This window comes from Rhinoraja longicauda, chromosome 21, assembly GCF_053455715.1.
Source record: "Rhinoraja longicauda isolate Sanriku21f chromosome 21, sRhiLon1.1, whole genome shotgun sequence".
NCBI lineage: Eukaryota > Metazoa > Chordata > Chondrichthyes > Rajiformes > Arhynchobatidae > Rhinoraja > Rhinoraja longicauda.
In genome coordinates this window covers 19,864,365-19,880,209 of record NC_135973.1, presented here as the reverse complement: position 1 = coordinate 19,880,209, position 15,845 = coordinate 19,864,365, and the positions used below count along the sequence as shown (strand labels likewise).

The following is a 15,845-nucleotide window of genomic DNA, read 5'->3' as shown; positions in this document are numbered from 1 at the left end:
TTTGTAAAACATACCTACTGGTTAAAAAGAAAAATCACACTCTTTATTGTCTTCCCCCAACCTGAACAGAGAAGTGGGCTGCAATGTCTCAATGTCTACTTGGAGTTCAAAGAATCTAGAACTGATCCGACAGGAAGTGATTCTGGATATCGTCCTGTTGCTTTTGCTGGTCTGGTTCCTGAACCGGGAATTTGAGGTCAGCTATCGTCTGAATTACCATGGTAATGTGGAGGCAGACCTTCATCGCCACAAGATACAGAGCATGAAAGACCAGGCTGACTGGCTGCTTCATAACATCATCCCTGCCCATGTGGCTGATCAACTCAAGGTCACTCCCCATTACTCCAAAAACCATGAAGATGTGGGCGTTATTTTTGCCAGCATTGTTAATTTCAGTGAGTTTTATGAAGAGAATTATGAAGGGGGCAAGGAATGCTACCGAGTGTTGAATGAATTGATTGGAGATTTTGATGAATTATTGGGAAAGCCTCAATACAACAGCAATATTGAAAAAATTAAAACCATTGGAGCTACCTACATGGCAGCTTCTGGGTTAAATCCATCGCAGCGACGTGATAGCAACCATCCACACAGTCACTTGCAGACTCTTTTTGAGTTTGCCAAAGAAATGATGAGGGTGGTTGATGAGTTCAACAAAGATATGCTATGGTTCAACTTTAAACTACGGATTGGTTTCAACCACGGACCCCTCACTGCAGGAGTTATCGGCACGACGAAGCTTCTGTATGACATATGGGGTGACACAGTGAACATTGCTAGTAGGATGGACACTACAGGAGTGGAATGTAGGATCCAGGTGAGTGAGGAGAGTTATCGAATATTGAGCGAAATGGGCTATGACTTTGATTATCGGGGGACAGTGAATGTCAAGGGCAAAGGTCAAATGAAGACATACTTGTACCCTAAAAGCACAAACAGTGGGATCATCCCATCACATCAGCATTCGGTATCACCAGACATCCGAGTGCAAGTGGACGGAAGCATTGGGCGCTCTCCCACGGATGAACTTGCTAGCCTTGTGCCTTCTGTGCCTATCATGGACAAATCTGCTCAATGCTCGGACAACGCTGAGGATAAAGACTTGCTTTGTGCTCTACAGAAGGTAAAGACGAAGCAGGTTGAAGAGGCAGAGAGCAAAATGGGCGATGAGGATCCAGAGGAGGTGGATGAACTGACAAAACTACAAATCTCTACTTGTCTATGATGCATCTTGTCATATTACAAATCAGCCTCGTCGGTAGGAACCAGTTCACGTTGGTAAAGTCTGTGCGTGAAGTGATTATTCCTGGTTTTTAATATTTTCATTTTATATCCTGATATCTGTGTTGATCACAGTAACGCAGGAGGCAGCTCCATTGCTAATGTCTATGCTGTTTATGGATATCAAGTGCCTTTTGGAGAAGGGGGGGGGGGGAACTGAGGCCTATACCTCGGGTCAAATGGAAAGAGGCTGCAGAAAGCATAACTTAGAACCCTGTACAATGCTTTGGCTATAACCTTCCAGTCTCTTCCCACACATCAACGCATCTCCCACTCAAATGTCTCATTTGGTTGGCTTGGTTTGCTGCTTCATCTTTTCATTCCTGAAGTCGTGTCACATTTATTCTGAGCCTCTGGGGAATACTAATGATGAATACCAGCAGTTCACCAAGAGATATGAGGCGGAAGAATCTGGTCATGTGAAGCATTAACAAACTTCAAATAAGCCCTCATTTGCTGGTATTCCAAAGGGTCTGGAAATTGATAAGCTATTTCAAACTTCGGGGCAGAGCATCTGTCTTTCATTTACCATGCCCTTATTGAGAACAGGCTATCAACTAACTTTCTGATAGTCGCCCTTGTTTCCAGGGTGGGGATAATGCCTAAAAAAAATTGGATAAGTAGAAGTCTTAAGCCCAGGGTTGTTCAGATCTGCATGAAAATATAGCAGGTTATGTTGATATTTATCTTAGCACTAAATCCAGGAAGCTAAATACGAGAGGCTTGTTTTCATTGTTTCCAGAAAAATGTTCTCATTAAAACACTCAAAATTCTTGGATTCCTTTATCTGCTTTCAGTTCTGAAAATCAGCCTTATTTCAGGTTGGAGATGATAGGAGTTGCAGGTATGATATGAGATAGGACCAGTAACTGAACCGGTGGCGACTCGGTTCCCAGATATCTATGGTCGTGGGTCTATCTATACTGTTCACCAGTTAAGCAGATTGCTGCAGTATCATGGCATCTTCCAAACTTCAGATAACATCCCTGAACTAAGCAATCTTCCATCCCAAACCTGTGATGGTGAAACATTCCCAGGAGTTGTGCCGTTTAATATAATTGAAATTGTTTGAAATAGTCAGCAGGTCAGGCAGCATCTGTAGAAAAAATAACAATGTTTTGGCTTGAAGACCCTTCGCCATCTTGAAATGTTATTTTTTGTATTCTTTTCACAGATGCTAACTGAACTGACCATTTCCAGTTGTTTGTTTTGATTGCAAATTTTCAGCATCTGCCGTGTTTTGATTTTCATTCAAGTTGTCTGCCCTTCCCGATCTTGTATGGGAAGCCTATTGGTAGGGAATGGAGGATGGAAGTGATAGTTTTCTCCAGTAAAAAATGTATTCAAAACTTTGGAAGGCAAAAATTAGCATTTAATGGAGTGTCCATTTTTCATTACTAAAAGATATTGAATGGGCTTAGCAGAAATTGATAACACCTCCCCGTCCTAAATCAAAATCTAGGACTGATTGCAAATTTTATGCCATTTCATAAGATCTGCTGCAAAATTGCCTGGATCAGAATAGAAACGTCAGTTCAATCTTTCCCCAACTATTTTTCACTGCCAGCACTTCCTCTCTCATTCCCACCACAATTCTGACGTATTTTTTTGTGCTGATTGTTTGTGTTCTTGAGTTGTGTTTTGAAACCCAGCAATGAAAATTTGTGAAATATATTGGGAAATGTAAGCCCCTCCTAATGTTATGTTGGAGGCCCCACTTGTTGCTGATAGTGAGATTCCTTATTAAGAAGTAATGACGCACTCGCATCTTTCAAACTTTGGAGTTCATTTAATTTAGGTATTCCAATCAAATGAATATTGGGTTTGTTTTATCCCACTGAGTACTTGGCAAACTATTCAAACCGAACACTAACATCTGCTGAAATTTACCTTGACCTGACTCTCTCTTCCCAAACTGGTTGAAGTGGATAGTTTTTTCCTTACAAAATCTAATTAAAGCTAGTATGTCAAGCAATAAATGCAATAATATTAGATATAAGAATAACAAAATAGTGTTGAACATACGAGTTGTTGAAATGAACTACACTCTAAATCTACAAATCAGATTATGGGTTGGTAACGTGTTATTTCAATTTATTCATTGCTCAACGTGAATGGATCTCGTTAGGGATAAGACTGACAAAGTTTTGTACAACTTTCTAATGCATTCAGAATCCAGGCTCATTGAAACAAGAATTGTCCGAAACTGCTCCAAGAACGTTGTTAACTGGGGCAGCTTTGGTGTTTAACTAGTATCAAGAGAAATGTGTTCTGCAACTGAACAACAAAAAATTCATACAGTTGAAATAAGTTACAGATACTTGACCTTAATGCCTCATCGGCAAGAGGTGTACACAAGATAAACCTTAATCAAATTGGACACTAAAATGATAGGATGAGAGATGTATTGACATCCCCTTTTAACAGAAGAATTGTTTTGTCTCTAATCAAATGAAATATATATTTTTAAACTCATTCACCCCAAGTAGCTTTGGCTCCATTCAGCAGGCATCTCCCCAGTATTTTGTAACCAATTATCTTAAGCTCCACTATCACTAAGGCAACTTCTCTGCACATAATTCTTCAGATTTAATAAAGTATATTCTTTCAGTGCATCCTCGCTGATGTATTTGCATTAAAATAAAATTATAAGCAGGTTAAGTGTTCCTAATTTATTTGCAACTAAATGGCTGCTATATAATTTGATTCCTCTCGTAATATTCAATGGGGGAATTTAAATTTGGATGAAAGCACTTGAGTATTTCTGCTGCAACCAAAATTCTTGAGGTTGGAGGCAAGTATTCACCTGTAATCCTGAGAAAGGAGCCTGTGACCTGGCCCTGTGGAGTGTAGGATGTTCAAGCCGTAAGTTGAGTGAGCTTTATCATTGTACTCAAAGTTGAAAGATTATTTTCAAATGACACTAGGATAGTGTCCGTTACTGCCAATAGTCCACTATAATCGAGTAGGTATTATTATATGTAGTTGAACAAAACTGCAGATGATGGTTAAAACACAAAAGAGACAGTGCTGGAGTAACGCAGTGGGTCAGGCAACATCTCTGGAGAACGTGGATAGGTGATGCTGGGACCCTTCTTCAGACTGATTCAGTCTACTAAGTTACTCCAGTATGTTGTGTCGTATGGTCTTAAAACCAGGCAGTGATGCCGCTGGTCTGCCCCCGCGAGCCCTTCACCAGCTGCCGCACAGTCCGATTGATGCGGCTGTTGCGGCTCACATTGTAGCCTGTCTGGAATCTTGTTCTTCAGGACGCTGCCAATGACAAGACGTGCTTGGTCACCATGGGGCTCCTTTCTCTCTTATTGGCCGCTGCTTTGTCCGCTCCACCCTCCTCCTGTCGTTTTGACCAGTGTGCCACTCCCTTCTCCACTGCCTCCTTCTCCCCCGCAGTTACTGACATCTTCCAAGGTGACGTACGTCACCGACCCCGGGTGATAGATGGGGGGAGAGGCTGTGGGAGGAGGAGGGTGGAGCTGAGAGCAGACTAAGCGACTGCCAACTGGAAGAAGCGGCAGCTGGTGAGAGGAGAGGGAACCCCACAGTGACCGAACACGTCCTGTCGGTGGTGGCGATCTGAAGAAAGCCATGTCCCCCGGGGCAACAACATGAGCCATGTCAATCAGACCATACAATGGATCAAGGGCTTGCTGGTGCACCTTGCGAGCTAGTGCTGGTGTCGGAAGCCAGGGCTGTAAATGGCTGGGGAGACAGTGCGAGCCAGGAATGGCATCGGCAGCTCCATCCACTTTAACCAAAATCCATTATATAAGGGTCCGTTAAAACGAGTTTACTGTACTTTAAAATTGCTCTCACTTTAAAGATTAATAATTTCAAATTTGAAAACGAGATCATGGTTAAAAACAGACTTTCCATCACTAAACGGTGAAAACACCCCCATGGCTCCACTGCTAAGATTAGTTTTCTGATATAGCAGATTAATTTAATTTCAATTGCCACTTTTTTAAGTACTAGAGTGTACCAAAAGTGACCACTGTTTCTTAAATGGAGTTTGTTTAAATTATTTCTAATGATTGCAGCTGCAGAGTCCCCCTGCACCAAATTCTGCAGCACAGTTGAATAGGAGTTGACCAAGCTCAACAATTTCCTCTGAACATCGTGATTTGATGGCTTTGCAGGAACAGAAAGAGTGGAATGGGTGGGGGGGAGGGTATTGTCATGGCCCTGTCTTGGGTCATCGGTCCTGTCTTGGAGTCACCTAGGCATTTTGCATTTGCTTTCAAGCCCAATTGGCTTTCTAGGCCAATTTTATACCGGACCTCTAAAAATATACAGATGAGTATTTATCTAAAATAAAGTGACTGACTTAATTTAGGGAGCTGCTGTTACACTTTTGTTCCCATTTCTCCAGAACCACTGACTGCCCAATGGAGAGAATTGGCCATCATGGTGGGAGGACCTGTTGCTGTGTGCTGACATGCCCTGTCCCCTCCATAGCCCCATGATTGGCAGCTGAGTTGGGGTGGGTGGTTTGGTGATGGGTGATCCAGGCTTGGGGCTGTTATGTATGCAGTCCTATGGGCACTCATTAATTATCCCTATTGTACCAGGAGTTGTTGGTTTTACTTCTACCCCGCAAAACATGTTTATTGAACCACACTTGTCCACTTTGGTCACACACTGCCTCAAGAAAGACATCACTAAGAAGACACAATCACCTTGTGATGTTTATGAAAATACATAGTCGTGACTGATCCCAAGACAGGTCTGGGAGCACCAGACCAGTCGAAGCACAGTTACTGTGACCCATTAGCTGCTGCTGAATATAGTCTCAATAAATGGCAGTAATGAAGGAGCAGATCTCTGAACAACACTACATTGTAACGAGTTTGGCCTGAAGGGATTGTGGGGCTTACACTTGTGGAATGGTGAATACTGCTCTGCAGTTGGTCTGATTGTAAATACAATGCCTATGCTTTTGACAACAATGTATGTGAAATATTAAGCTATATGTATATAGATAAACAATATATTTGAATTGTTACTACCAACCTGTAATCAATTGTATATTAAATTCAATTTACTGCGAATAACAATGATTTCACTGTAAATGTTCACAGTCCCATCTGCCAATTGGAATACAGTATTCATAATAAAGTTTTACATAAATGGTGCTGTGAGGCACAAATGCTTAACCATGAAAAGCTGGACTTTGCATGTGGGTTGATACTTACCTGGTAAGTTCAACTATGTGCGTATATTTAAAAGTTCTAGGTCCTGTGTTGCTATCGCATACTTGCAGCTTGTATTTCTATAATATAATAACAAGGAACTGCAGATGCTGGTTTTCTACCAAAGATATACGCAAAATGTGTAACTTGGGTCAGGCCGCATCTCTGGAGAAAATGGATAGGTAGCGCTTCGGGTTGGGCCCCTTCAGACTGATTTGCTGGGGATAAGTGGGGGGAAAAAAACAAAATGAAAAGTGTCTATTTTTGCAATTCTATAAATTAGTTTACCTTTTGTTCATATTTTTTTCTTCTGGGATCTCTGGATAAAGCCACCCCAATCCAGATTTGTTCTTGCAAGGAGGCAGACACATCCATTTTTATTCTTTTCTTACAGCACTCAATGACTGATTATTAATCAAAGCTTAAAGCTTAAGCCAAGATCATTTGCCTGAAATCAGAAATTCTGAATGTTGGTCAAACTTGGTATCAGTTTTGCCTCAGTTGTAGCACTCAGAGAGCTGACAGTTTTTTGTAGATGAGCTACTCAAGGTTGGCAATGCGCCCCTGTAGTGTTAAATGTCTTATGGAGGTGTAAACAAAATGGCTGAAGAACAATGGAAGTTTGAACAGCATCTTGGGCATTTTATCCAAGAACCAGGGAGATTGATCTGAAATGTATCTCATTGCTGTTTGAGAGATTAGTCTATCCTATATAAGTCAAAATTCATGCTTCAATCCTGATCTTCCTGAATCAACACACTTTTTAAAATACAGAAGTTACTGTTCTGGCACATTTGGGCTGTGAAGAGTAAAATGCTGGGTTTAGGAACAGTATCACCTTTGTTCCTCCATATATAAGAGCTGGGTCTGAAAACCTAGCGTAAGCTGCTTTACGAATAGTGTTTCAGCAATCTGAAGGGTCAATAGACAATAGACAATAGGTGCAGGAGTAGGCCATTCAGCCCTTCGAGCCAGCACCGCCATTCAATGCGATCATGGCTGATCTCTCTCAATCAGTACCCCGTTCCTGCCTTCTCCCCATACCCCCTCACTCCGCTATCCTTAAGAGCTCTATCCAGCTCTCTCTTGAAAGCATCCAACGAACTGGCCTCCACTGCCTTCTGAGGCAGAGAATTCCACATTGGGATTTGTGATCTAGAATCCATCTTTTCTGTAATATAGCCATGATTGTGACAAACATTCCTATAGTGTTTTTGCAGGGTTTCCCATTGCTTGTCCAATGCAGTTTTCCATCCTCTCATGGACTTAAAATGTATTAGCAAATAGTTAAATTATTATCTAAATCCAAAATTTGATCTCCGTGGAACGTGGAGGAACCTCCTGCATCCCAACTGATGATGATCGCTGTGTAAACCTGTTGCAATGGGCCAGTGATCTAAAGGAACTATTTCAAAGCCCCAAGCCTTTGATTTTTGATGACAGCAGCCGTGGATGAGTCACTTCCCTAAAAGATGTACCAGAAAGTGAGAGCTTCAGACTGCAATAAAAATGTGAATTCAAAACTTTGCAGTTTCTTGCCATACTTTAAAGCCGTGTAGAAGGCCCCCATCTTTGCACTCCCCATATGTTGTCTTTGCTGTGGTGGTAGTTCTGATCTGAGTATGGAGATACACTGTACTGCACTCCAGTGCCGCATTTGGGAAGTGTCGCCTTTTAAATTGGTTTCTTCAAGTCAGCAGCCTTTTATTCATCAGATATTTTCAGTCAAATTATTTTACTCACAAATAGGTTTAAAGGTGTTAAGTATTTATTGAACAATACCTAAAGATCAATGTCGTTGCATTTAGATAACATTGTTGCTCAATAAACCATTGTCTGAGAGAAACAGAAGATACTGGAGAATTCAACAGGTTAGTAAATGGAACAGATAGTTTAAAATTTTATTTTCATCAGCCAACTCCCCCAGGGATTGATGGATTCATTTTGACCTTGGTGAATGGTATTGACTGCCAAAGTGTGCCTGATGGTGCAGTTGAATAGGTTGTTCAGTAGATTCTGCTGTTTTATTTTATTTCTCTTGCTCCTGTCATGGACACTTCATATTTAGTGCTTTCCCAGATTTTTGAACATCGCCAGCCACACAAACCCTTGAGTCGATGGGGCTGTTTCATTCTTTTTTAAAGGAAAATTTTAGAATACTCTTGAATTGTCTTTCTCCACTTGTTACCTCTTACATGACAGAACTGCCCATGCTTGTAATGTATGTGAATGATGTGGTCCACTCATTTGAAATATTAGAGCCTTGGTTCTATGTCGGAGACAGTACTGCTGTTGCTTTGCATATACTATCAATGATTTCCCTGGAAGCAGCAACACAGGTCAACAGGGTGGTGAAGATCTTGCTAGAGTGCATTGCTTCGGCTAGCTGTAGCTGGAATGTCAAATGATTGAAGCACACAAGGTTGAAGAACACCGTTAGCCTCGTGGCGGGTTTTCACATTCAATCAACAGCCAAAAACTTGTGTTTCACTGGAGACAAGGGTGAATTTCATTAACATATCTGACTGGTGAGAGATGTTCCTCAGATTGAGGAAGTGATAAGGTCGTAAGAAATAGGAGTAGAATTAGGCCATTCAGCCCATCAAGTCTACTCTGTCATTTGATCTTGGCTGATCTATCTATCCCTCCTAACCCCATTCTCCTGCCTTCTCCCCATATCCTCTGACACCTGCACTAATCAAGAATCTATCTCTGCCGTAAAAATACCCACTGACTTGGCCTCCACAACCATCTGTGGCGAAGAATTCCACAGATTCACCACCCTGACTAAAGAAATTTCTCATCTTCCTAAAATAATGTCCTTTAATTCTGAGGCTAATACCTCTAGTCCTAGACTTTCCGACTAGTGGAAACATCCTCTCCACATCCACTCTATCCAAGCCTTTCACTATTCTGTATGTTTCAATGAGCCCCCCCCTCCCAATTCTTCTAAACTCCAGCGAGTACAGGCCCAGTGCTGTCAAATGCTCATCATAGGTTAACCTACATATCCTGGGATCATTCTTGTAAACCTCCTCAGGACCCTCTCCAGAACCAGCACATCCTTCCTCAGATCTGGTGTCAAAATTGTTCAATATTCCAAATGCAGCTTTACCAGCGCCTTATAGAACCAAAACATTACATCCCTGTTTTTGTATACAAACCCTCTTCAAATAAAGGCTAACATTGAGTTTGCTTTCTTTATTACCGATTTGACTTGCAGTTTAACTTTTTGGGAATCCTGCACCAGCACTCCCAAGTCCTGTTGCACCTCTGATTTCTGGATTCTCACCCCATTTAGAAAATAGTCTATGCCTTTATTCCCATTACCAAAATGCATGACTTCATACTTTGCTACACTATATTCCATCTGCCACTTCTTTGCCCACTCTCCCAACCTGTTCAAGTCCTTCTGCAGAGTTCCTGCTTTCTCCACCATACCTTCCCCTCCACCTATTTTCATATTATCCGCAAACTTTGCCACAAAGTCTTCAATCCCCTTGTCCAAATCATTAATATACAACGTGAAGAGTAGCAGCCCCAACACCGACCCTTGAGCTCCACTGATCACTGGCAGCCAACCAGAACAAGCCCCCCTTTATTGCACTCTGTCTTCTGCCCTCCAGCCAACCTGCTATCCATGCTAGTATCTGCCCTTTGATGCAGTGGGCTCTCATCTTCCTAAGCAACCTAACATGTAGCACCATATCAAAGGCTTTCTGAAAATCTAAGTAAACAACATCTATTGACTCCTTTGTCCTGCTATTTACTTCTTCAAAGAATTCCAGCAAATTTGTCAAGCAAGTCCTCCCCTTCACAAAGCCATGCTGACTTTGGCCTATTTTATCATGAACTTCTGCATGTTTTAGGACTTTTTCATGAATCTTTCATTGCTGGCCAATGGGCAGAGGTGTTCACTGGAGTGGTTTGGTAAAGGTCCTTTGACTTTGGATTCTTAATACAAAATGTTTTCTCTTATGTGTTTCTTGTAAGGAGTTAATGACTTGAACTGCTTTCAAATGCACACAAGTATATCCTTACAACTACTATTGTAATTACCACTGGAGTTCTGGAAAAAGTGGGGGAAAGCAGCAAAAGCTAATGTGTCCCTTATGGACTGAGACATGAGAAATTATTTTGGGGAACTAAAGAAACTGCAGAGAAGCTAAATATTTCTGATTATCTTCAAGAGACGATGAAAGCCTTATTAATGGCAGAGAAATTGTTGGAGAAATTTCTACGGGATAGGGTTTAGTTAGTTTGGAAAGGCAGGAACTAATTAGAGGTGGTCAGCATGGGTTTGTGACCCATGGAGTGCCGCAATAGAATGTTTTTGCAAAGGTAATTGACGATGGCAGAGCAATAGATATGGACCTGAATAAGGTAATTGACAAGATCCAGCACAGTAGGATGGTCAAGATTATGTACATTGAATCTAAAGCAAACTGGCTAGGTGATGAGAGACAGAGGGTAGTGGTGCAAGGATGTATTTCTGATTGTAGCTCCGTAACTAGCGTACCACAGGCATCAGTGTTGGGGCGTTTGCTTTTTGAGATACTTTAACAACTTAGATATATATTAATGGGATATGAATACCAAGATTGCAGATGACATGAAAATTGGTGGTGTGGATAATGATGGAGGTGGTTTAAGGCTATAGCAGGATCTCTATCAGAAGAAATGTCGGGTGGGGTATTGGCAGCTGGAATTTAACCACCTCCCCCTCAATGTCACTGTGGCAGATTTGGCCAAAGGCAGGACATTTCTCCCTGTTCGCAACATGGGAGCCCCCGCAGTTATTGCATGTTGGTTCTGGAGCAAAGGGCAAAGAATGAACAGAAGCGAAAGCATGTTTTGATACAAGAGAGTTCTAGATCAGTAGGAAGGAAATGCAGACGGTGATATACACCGAAAATAGATACAAAAGGCTGGAGTTGACGCAGGGGCAAAAGTTTTATCAAAATCTCCAGTGAAAATTTACTTTGCTTACCAATTTGTTAACAGGATTTAACGAGTATCTGTAGATCAATCCCTAATGCGGATTTGATCCATGCTAACTTTCATATTGCTGACCTGATCTATAATCCATGCCTAGTTTTCTTTATGTTATCTGTACTATGCTGATGATTAAATTCCTCACTTTGTAACCGTGATGCGCGCCTTGCAGAGGTTTTCTCAATTGCTCTCTGCATGAACTTGTAATAAAACGCTTATAGAAGTTTAAACGATTTGTGGAAATCTATACTTCTTACATGGTGCCAGAAGAACTTCATATCGGTTTTAGCACCTGCTTTGCGCGTTTCTGTGATCTCTACCATGGCTGAAACTTTCCGAAAACCGGACACTCTCGTCTTTGACAGTCAGATCGGTGAGCGTTGGCGCTTCTTTGAGAGGCAATATAATGTTTTCATTAGTGCCGCCCATTACGACAAACCGGCCGGGGCTCGAACCTACATACTCCTCAATCTCGCGGGAGATGAAGTGTATGAGCGGGCACAACAGTTTGTCTATGCGGAGGCGATCGTTCATCCCCCTGTTGGCGACGCCCCTTCGGTCGTGACCCCCGTGGAATCGCCGGACGACCTGGAGTGTTTAATACGAAAGTTTTGCAAGCTATGCGAACCTCAAGCTAACCCCATTGTTGAGCGTGTGACGTTTTTCTCCTGGCTACAGAATGATGGTGAGACTATCAAGAAGGTGGCCATGGGCTGCAGATTTGGCCAACTCCGCGATGAGTTTGTTAGGAATAGGCTCGTGTGTGGGCTCGCCTGCGACAAGTTAAGGAGAAAACCTATCCGCGACCCTGCCTTGACTCTGGACAAAGCTGTCTCCATTTGTGAGAGTTATGAACTTAGCATCCGTAACGCCGAGACGCTGACCGGGGCACAGCATTCCGTGCCCTTGGGGATTGACGCCGTCCAGCTAGGTATGCTCAGCCCGATAAGCAGAGATTTATTGCGGACTGCTCTAACTGCGGGGGCTCCCATGTTGCGAACAGGGAGAAATGTCCTGCCTTTGGCCAAATCTGCCACAGCTGCAAAAGGTGGAACCATTTTCGGAGATGTTGTAGGTCCCGGGCTCGCAACGCCCCAGAGATGAAGTCCAAACAACCCTTGCACCTGGTACTGTCAGAGCTCTTATCTGACTGCTCTGATAACAGCTCAGACGAAAGGCCGAAGGTCGACGGCGTTGAGCTGCTAGTACATTTCATTGTGGGGGGGGGGGGGTGGTACTCGGAACAGCGAACCTATGGCCATGGTGGTGGTGAACGGTAACTCTGTGGAGATGAGCGCTATACTGGGGCCAAGTGTAATGTTTTGTCTGAGACTGACTTCCTCCACGTTCAGAATCCCAGGGATGCGGAGCAATTGTCCACATGCAGTGCCACCCTTGTGGCATAGGGTGGCAGTCAAGTTCACCCCATCGGGAAGGTCAAGCTGCAATGCCGTCTCGGGAATCAATTGCACGTGTTGTGATTTTACGTTGTCGAGGGCGATGTGGAGCCATTGTTGGGGTCCGCTGCCTGCGCAGACATGGGACTGGTCACATTTAGCGAGGTCGTGCATCAGCTGATCCTAGCCCTGACTACGCAGCGCATCCTCTCTGCCTATCATGACCTTTTCACTGAAGAGCTGGGCAAGCTGCCGGTCACATACTCCATTGCTTTGGACCCGGACGTGCGACCCGTGGTGCGTCCTGCCCACCGCATTCCCATTACGATGCGGGACCGGGTCAAGGCTGAATTGGACAGGATGGCAGTGCTGGGAGTTATCGCGCCCATTGCAGATCCGACGGACTGGGTGTCCTCGATGGCCGTTGCTACTAAGAAGGACAAGCAGGAGCTCTGCATCTGCATTAACCCCAGGGACCTGAACGCTGCTCTGAGGAGGCCGCACCACCTCATGCGCACCGTGGAGGAGGTAGCTGCACGCATGGGAAAAGCCACTGTGTTTTCCATCCTGGATGCCAAGAACTCATTTTGGCAAATTCCCCTGGACGACGCTTCATCCCTGCTGACTATCTTCAGCACTTTGTTTGGGCGCTACCGGTTCCTTCGAATGCCGTTTGGCATCAGCTCGGCCAGCGAGGTGTTCCAGCGGACCATGGAGCAAATCTTTGATGGTTTTCCCAGCTCGATCATTGTAGACGACATTATCGTCGCGGGCAGGGACGTACAGGAGCATGACGACAACTTAAAGAAAATGCTCGGACGTGCCAGGGAGGTAAACCTGAAGCTCAACCCCCACAAGTGTCGGTTCCGTATCAACCACGTGAATTATGTGGGACATATTTTTACCAGCGAGAGCCTTAAGGCTGACCCCTCCAAGACGGCGGCCATCGGCGAGATAGCGGTGCCGACTGATGTTACCGGCCTACAGCGGTTTATAGGCATGGTCAATTATCTTGGGAAGTTCATTCCCAACTTCAGCGAGCTCTCGACTCCTCTGCGTCAGCTCAAGCACAAAGACATTGCCTGGCTATGGGACGAGCCGCAACAACGTGCCTTCGACATGCTCAAAATGCAGATGTTGTGCCCTCCTACCCTAGCTTATTTCGACATTGACCAGCCTGTTACACTCACCAGCGACGCTTCCAAGTACGGTCTCGGCGCCGCATGGCTGCAAGAGGGACGGCACGTTGCTTATGCATCTAGAACAATGACGGACACAGAGACGAGGTATGCGCAGATCGAAAAGGAGTTGCTAGCAGTGGTTTTCGACTACATCAACGACTACATCTTCGGCCGGCCGGTGACTGTTGAGACAGACCGTTGGTGACGATTATCAACAAACCCATACACGCAGCTCCGGCGCGGCTGCAGCGTATGATGCTAAAGCTCCAGAAATATGACATTGCCCTGGTTTACAAACGGGGCAAGTACATGTACCTGGCTGACACGCTGTCTGTCTCGTGCCCCTTTGAAGTCCTGTGCACAACATGCTGCCGAGAGGGACTCCCTGGAGGTGTTGACAATCGACCACATACATCCCTCCTGTCTTGCACGGCTGAAGACGCTCGCCTCCGTCATTAGGCATGGATGGCCGTGCAAGCAACATGTGCTACCGCTGGCTGTTCAGCCCTACTTTCCCATCAGAGACGAGCTTACTATTGACGATGGGGTCATCCGGAAAGGTCACAAGGCGGTGATCCTGGCGTCACTCCAGCGCGGGTACTACGATACCGTGCACAGAGGGCATCCCGGTGCAGACGCCACCGTGCGGGCAGCCAAGGACATGTTCTTCTGGCCTGGTATGGCTGACACTATACGCCAGCGGGTGCAGTCCTGCGCCGTTTGTAACAGTATGACGCCACACCAGCAGAAGGAGCCGCTGCTGCTGCACCCCGTTCCTGACCTCCCCTGGTCCCTAGTGGCTACCGACCTCTTCGAATGGCATGGTCACCAGCACTTCGTCCTGGTGGACTCTTACTCAGGGTGGTTCGAGATCGACGTGCTCCACTCCACATCCGCAGCGGCTGTCATCAAGAAGCTCAGCAGACATTTCTCTGTCCATGGGGCACCTTGCCCCCTCGTCTCTGTCAATGCTGGGCAGTTTACCAGCCAGCGTTTCCAGGACTTTGCGAAACGTTGGGACTTTTGACATGTCACCAGCTGTCCTGAGTATCTGCAGTCGAACGGGCTGGCGGAGCGGGTGGTCCGCAATGCGAATATACATTAATGACTTGGATGAAGGGATTTAAAGTACCGTTAGCAAATTTGCAGATGATACAAAGCTGGGTGGTAGTGTGAGCTGTGAGGAAGATGCAATGAGGTTGCAGGGTGACTTGGACAGGTTGTGTGAGTGGGTGGATGCATGGCAGATGCAGTTTAATGTGCATAAGTGTGAGGTTATCCACTTTGGTGGTAAGAATAAGAAGGCAGATTATTATCTGAATGGTGTCAAGTTAGGAAAAGGGGACGTACAACGAGATCTGGGTGTCCTAGTGCATCAGTCACTGAAAGGAAGCATGCAGGTAGAGCAGGCAGTGAAGAAAGCCTGCGACACCTAAATTAGCTGTAGACTGTTGGGCCATTTCATGGGGTAGAATTCCATGGATAGGATCGATAAGCATGGTAATTTTTCTTCACTTCTGCACCAAGGAAAACTTTTAATAAATACAAAAAAGTAACAATAGTACTTCCTTTCACGGTTTTCATGTGTTCTTCTAAATATGCCACGCTGACATATAATGCACTTAAGTGTTTCCTCCGTCAATAGAGTTGAGTTCATTATCTCCAAGAAAAAGTGTACAACTGAACAATGCCTCTTCAAGACCAGAACATGCACAAGACCACTCTCCTACAAATCTATTTGCACGTAACTGTAGTGTGGAAGGAGTGCCCGTTACCTAATC

The 15,845-nt window shown here is 44.4% G+C and overlaps 1 protein-coding gene across 1 annotated transcript in view; it reads left to right on the top strand.

Moving 5' to 3' along the window:
• Positions 1–8,224, top strand: part of adcy9b (adenylate cyclase 9b) — a 63,375-nt gene extending 55,151 nt beyond the window's left edge. Inside the window, exon 9 of the mRNA XM_078417998.1 lies at positions 70–8,224. Coding sequence (XP_078274124.1) covers positions 70–1,225 — 1,156 coding nt within the window. The 3' untranslated portion in view covers positions 1,226–8,224. The remainder of the gene's footprint in view (positions 1–69) is intronic.
• The last annotated feature ends 7,621 nt before the right edge of the window (positions 8,225–15,845 follow it).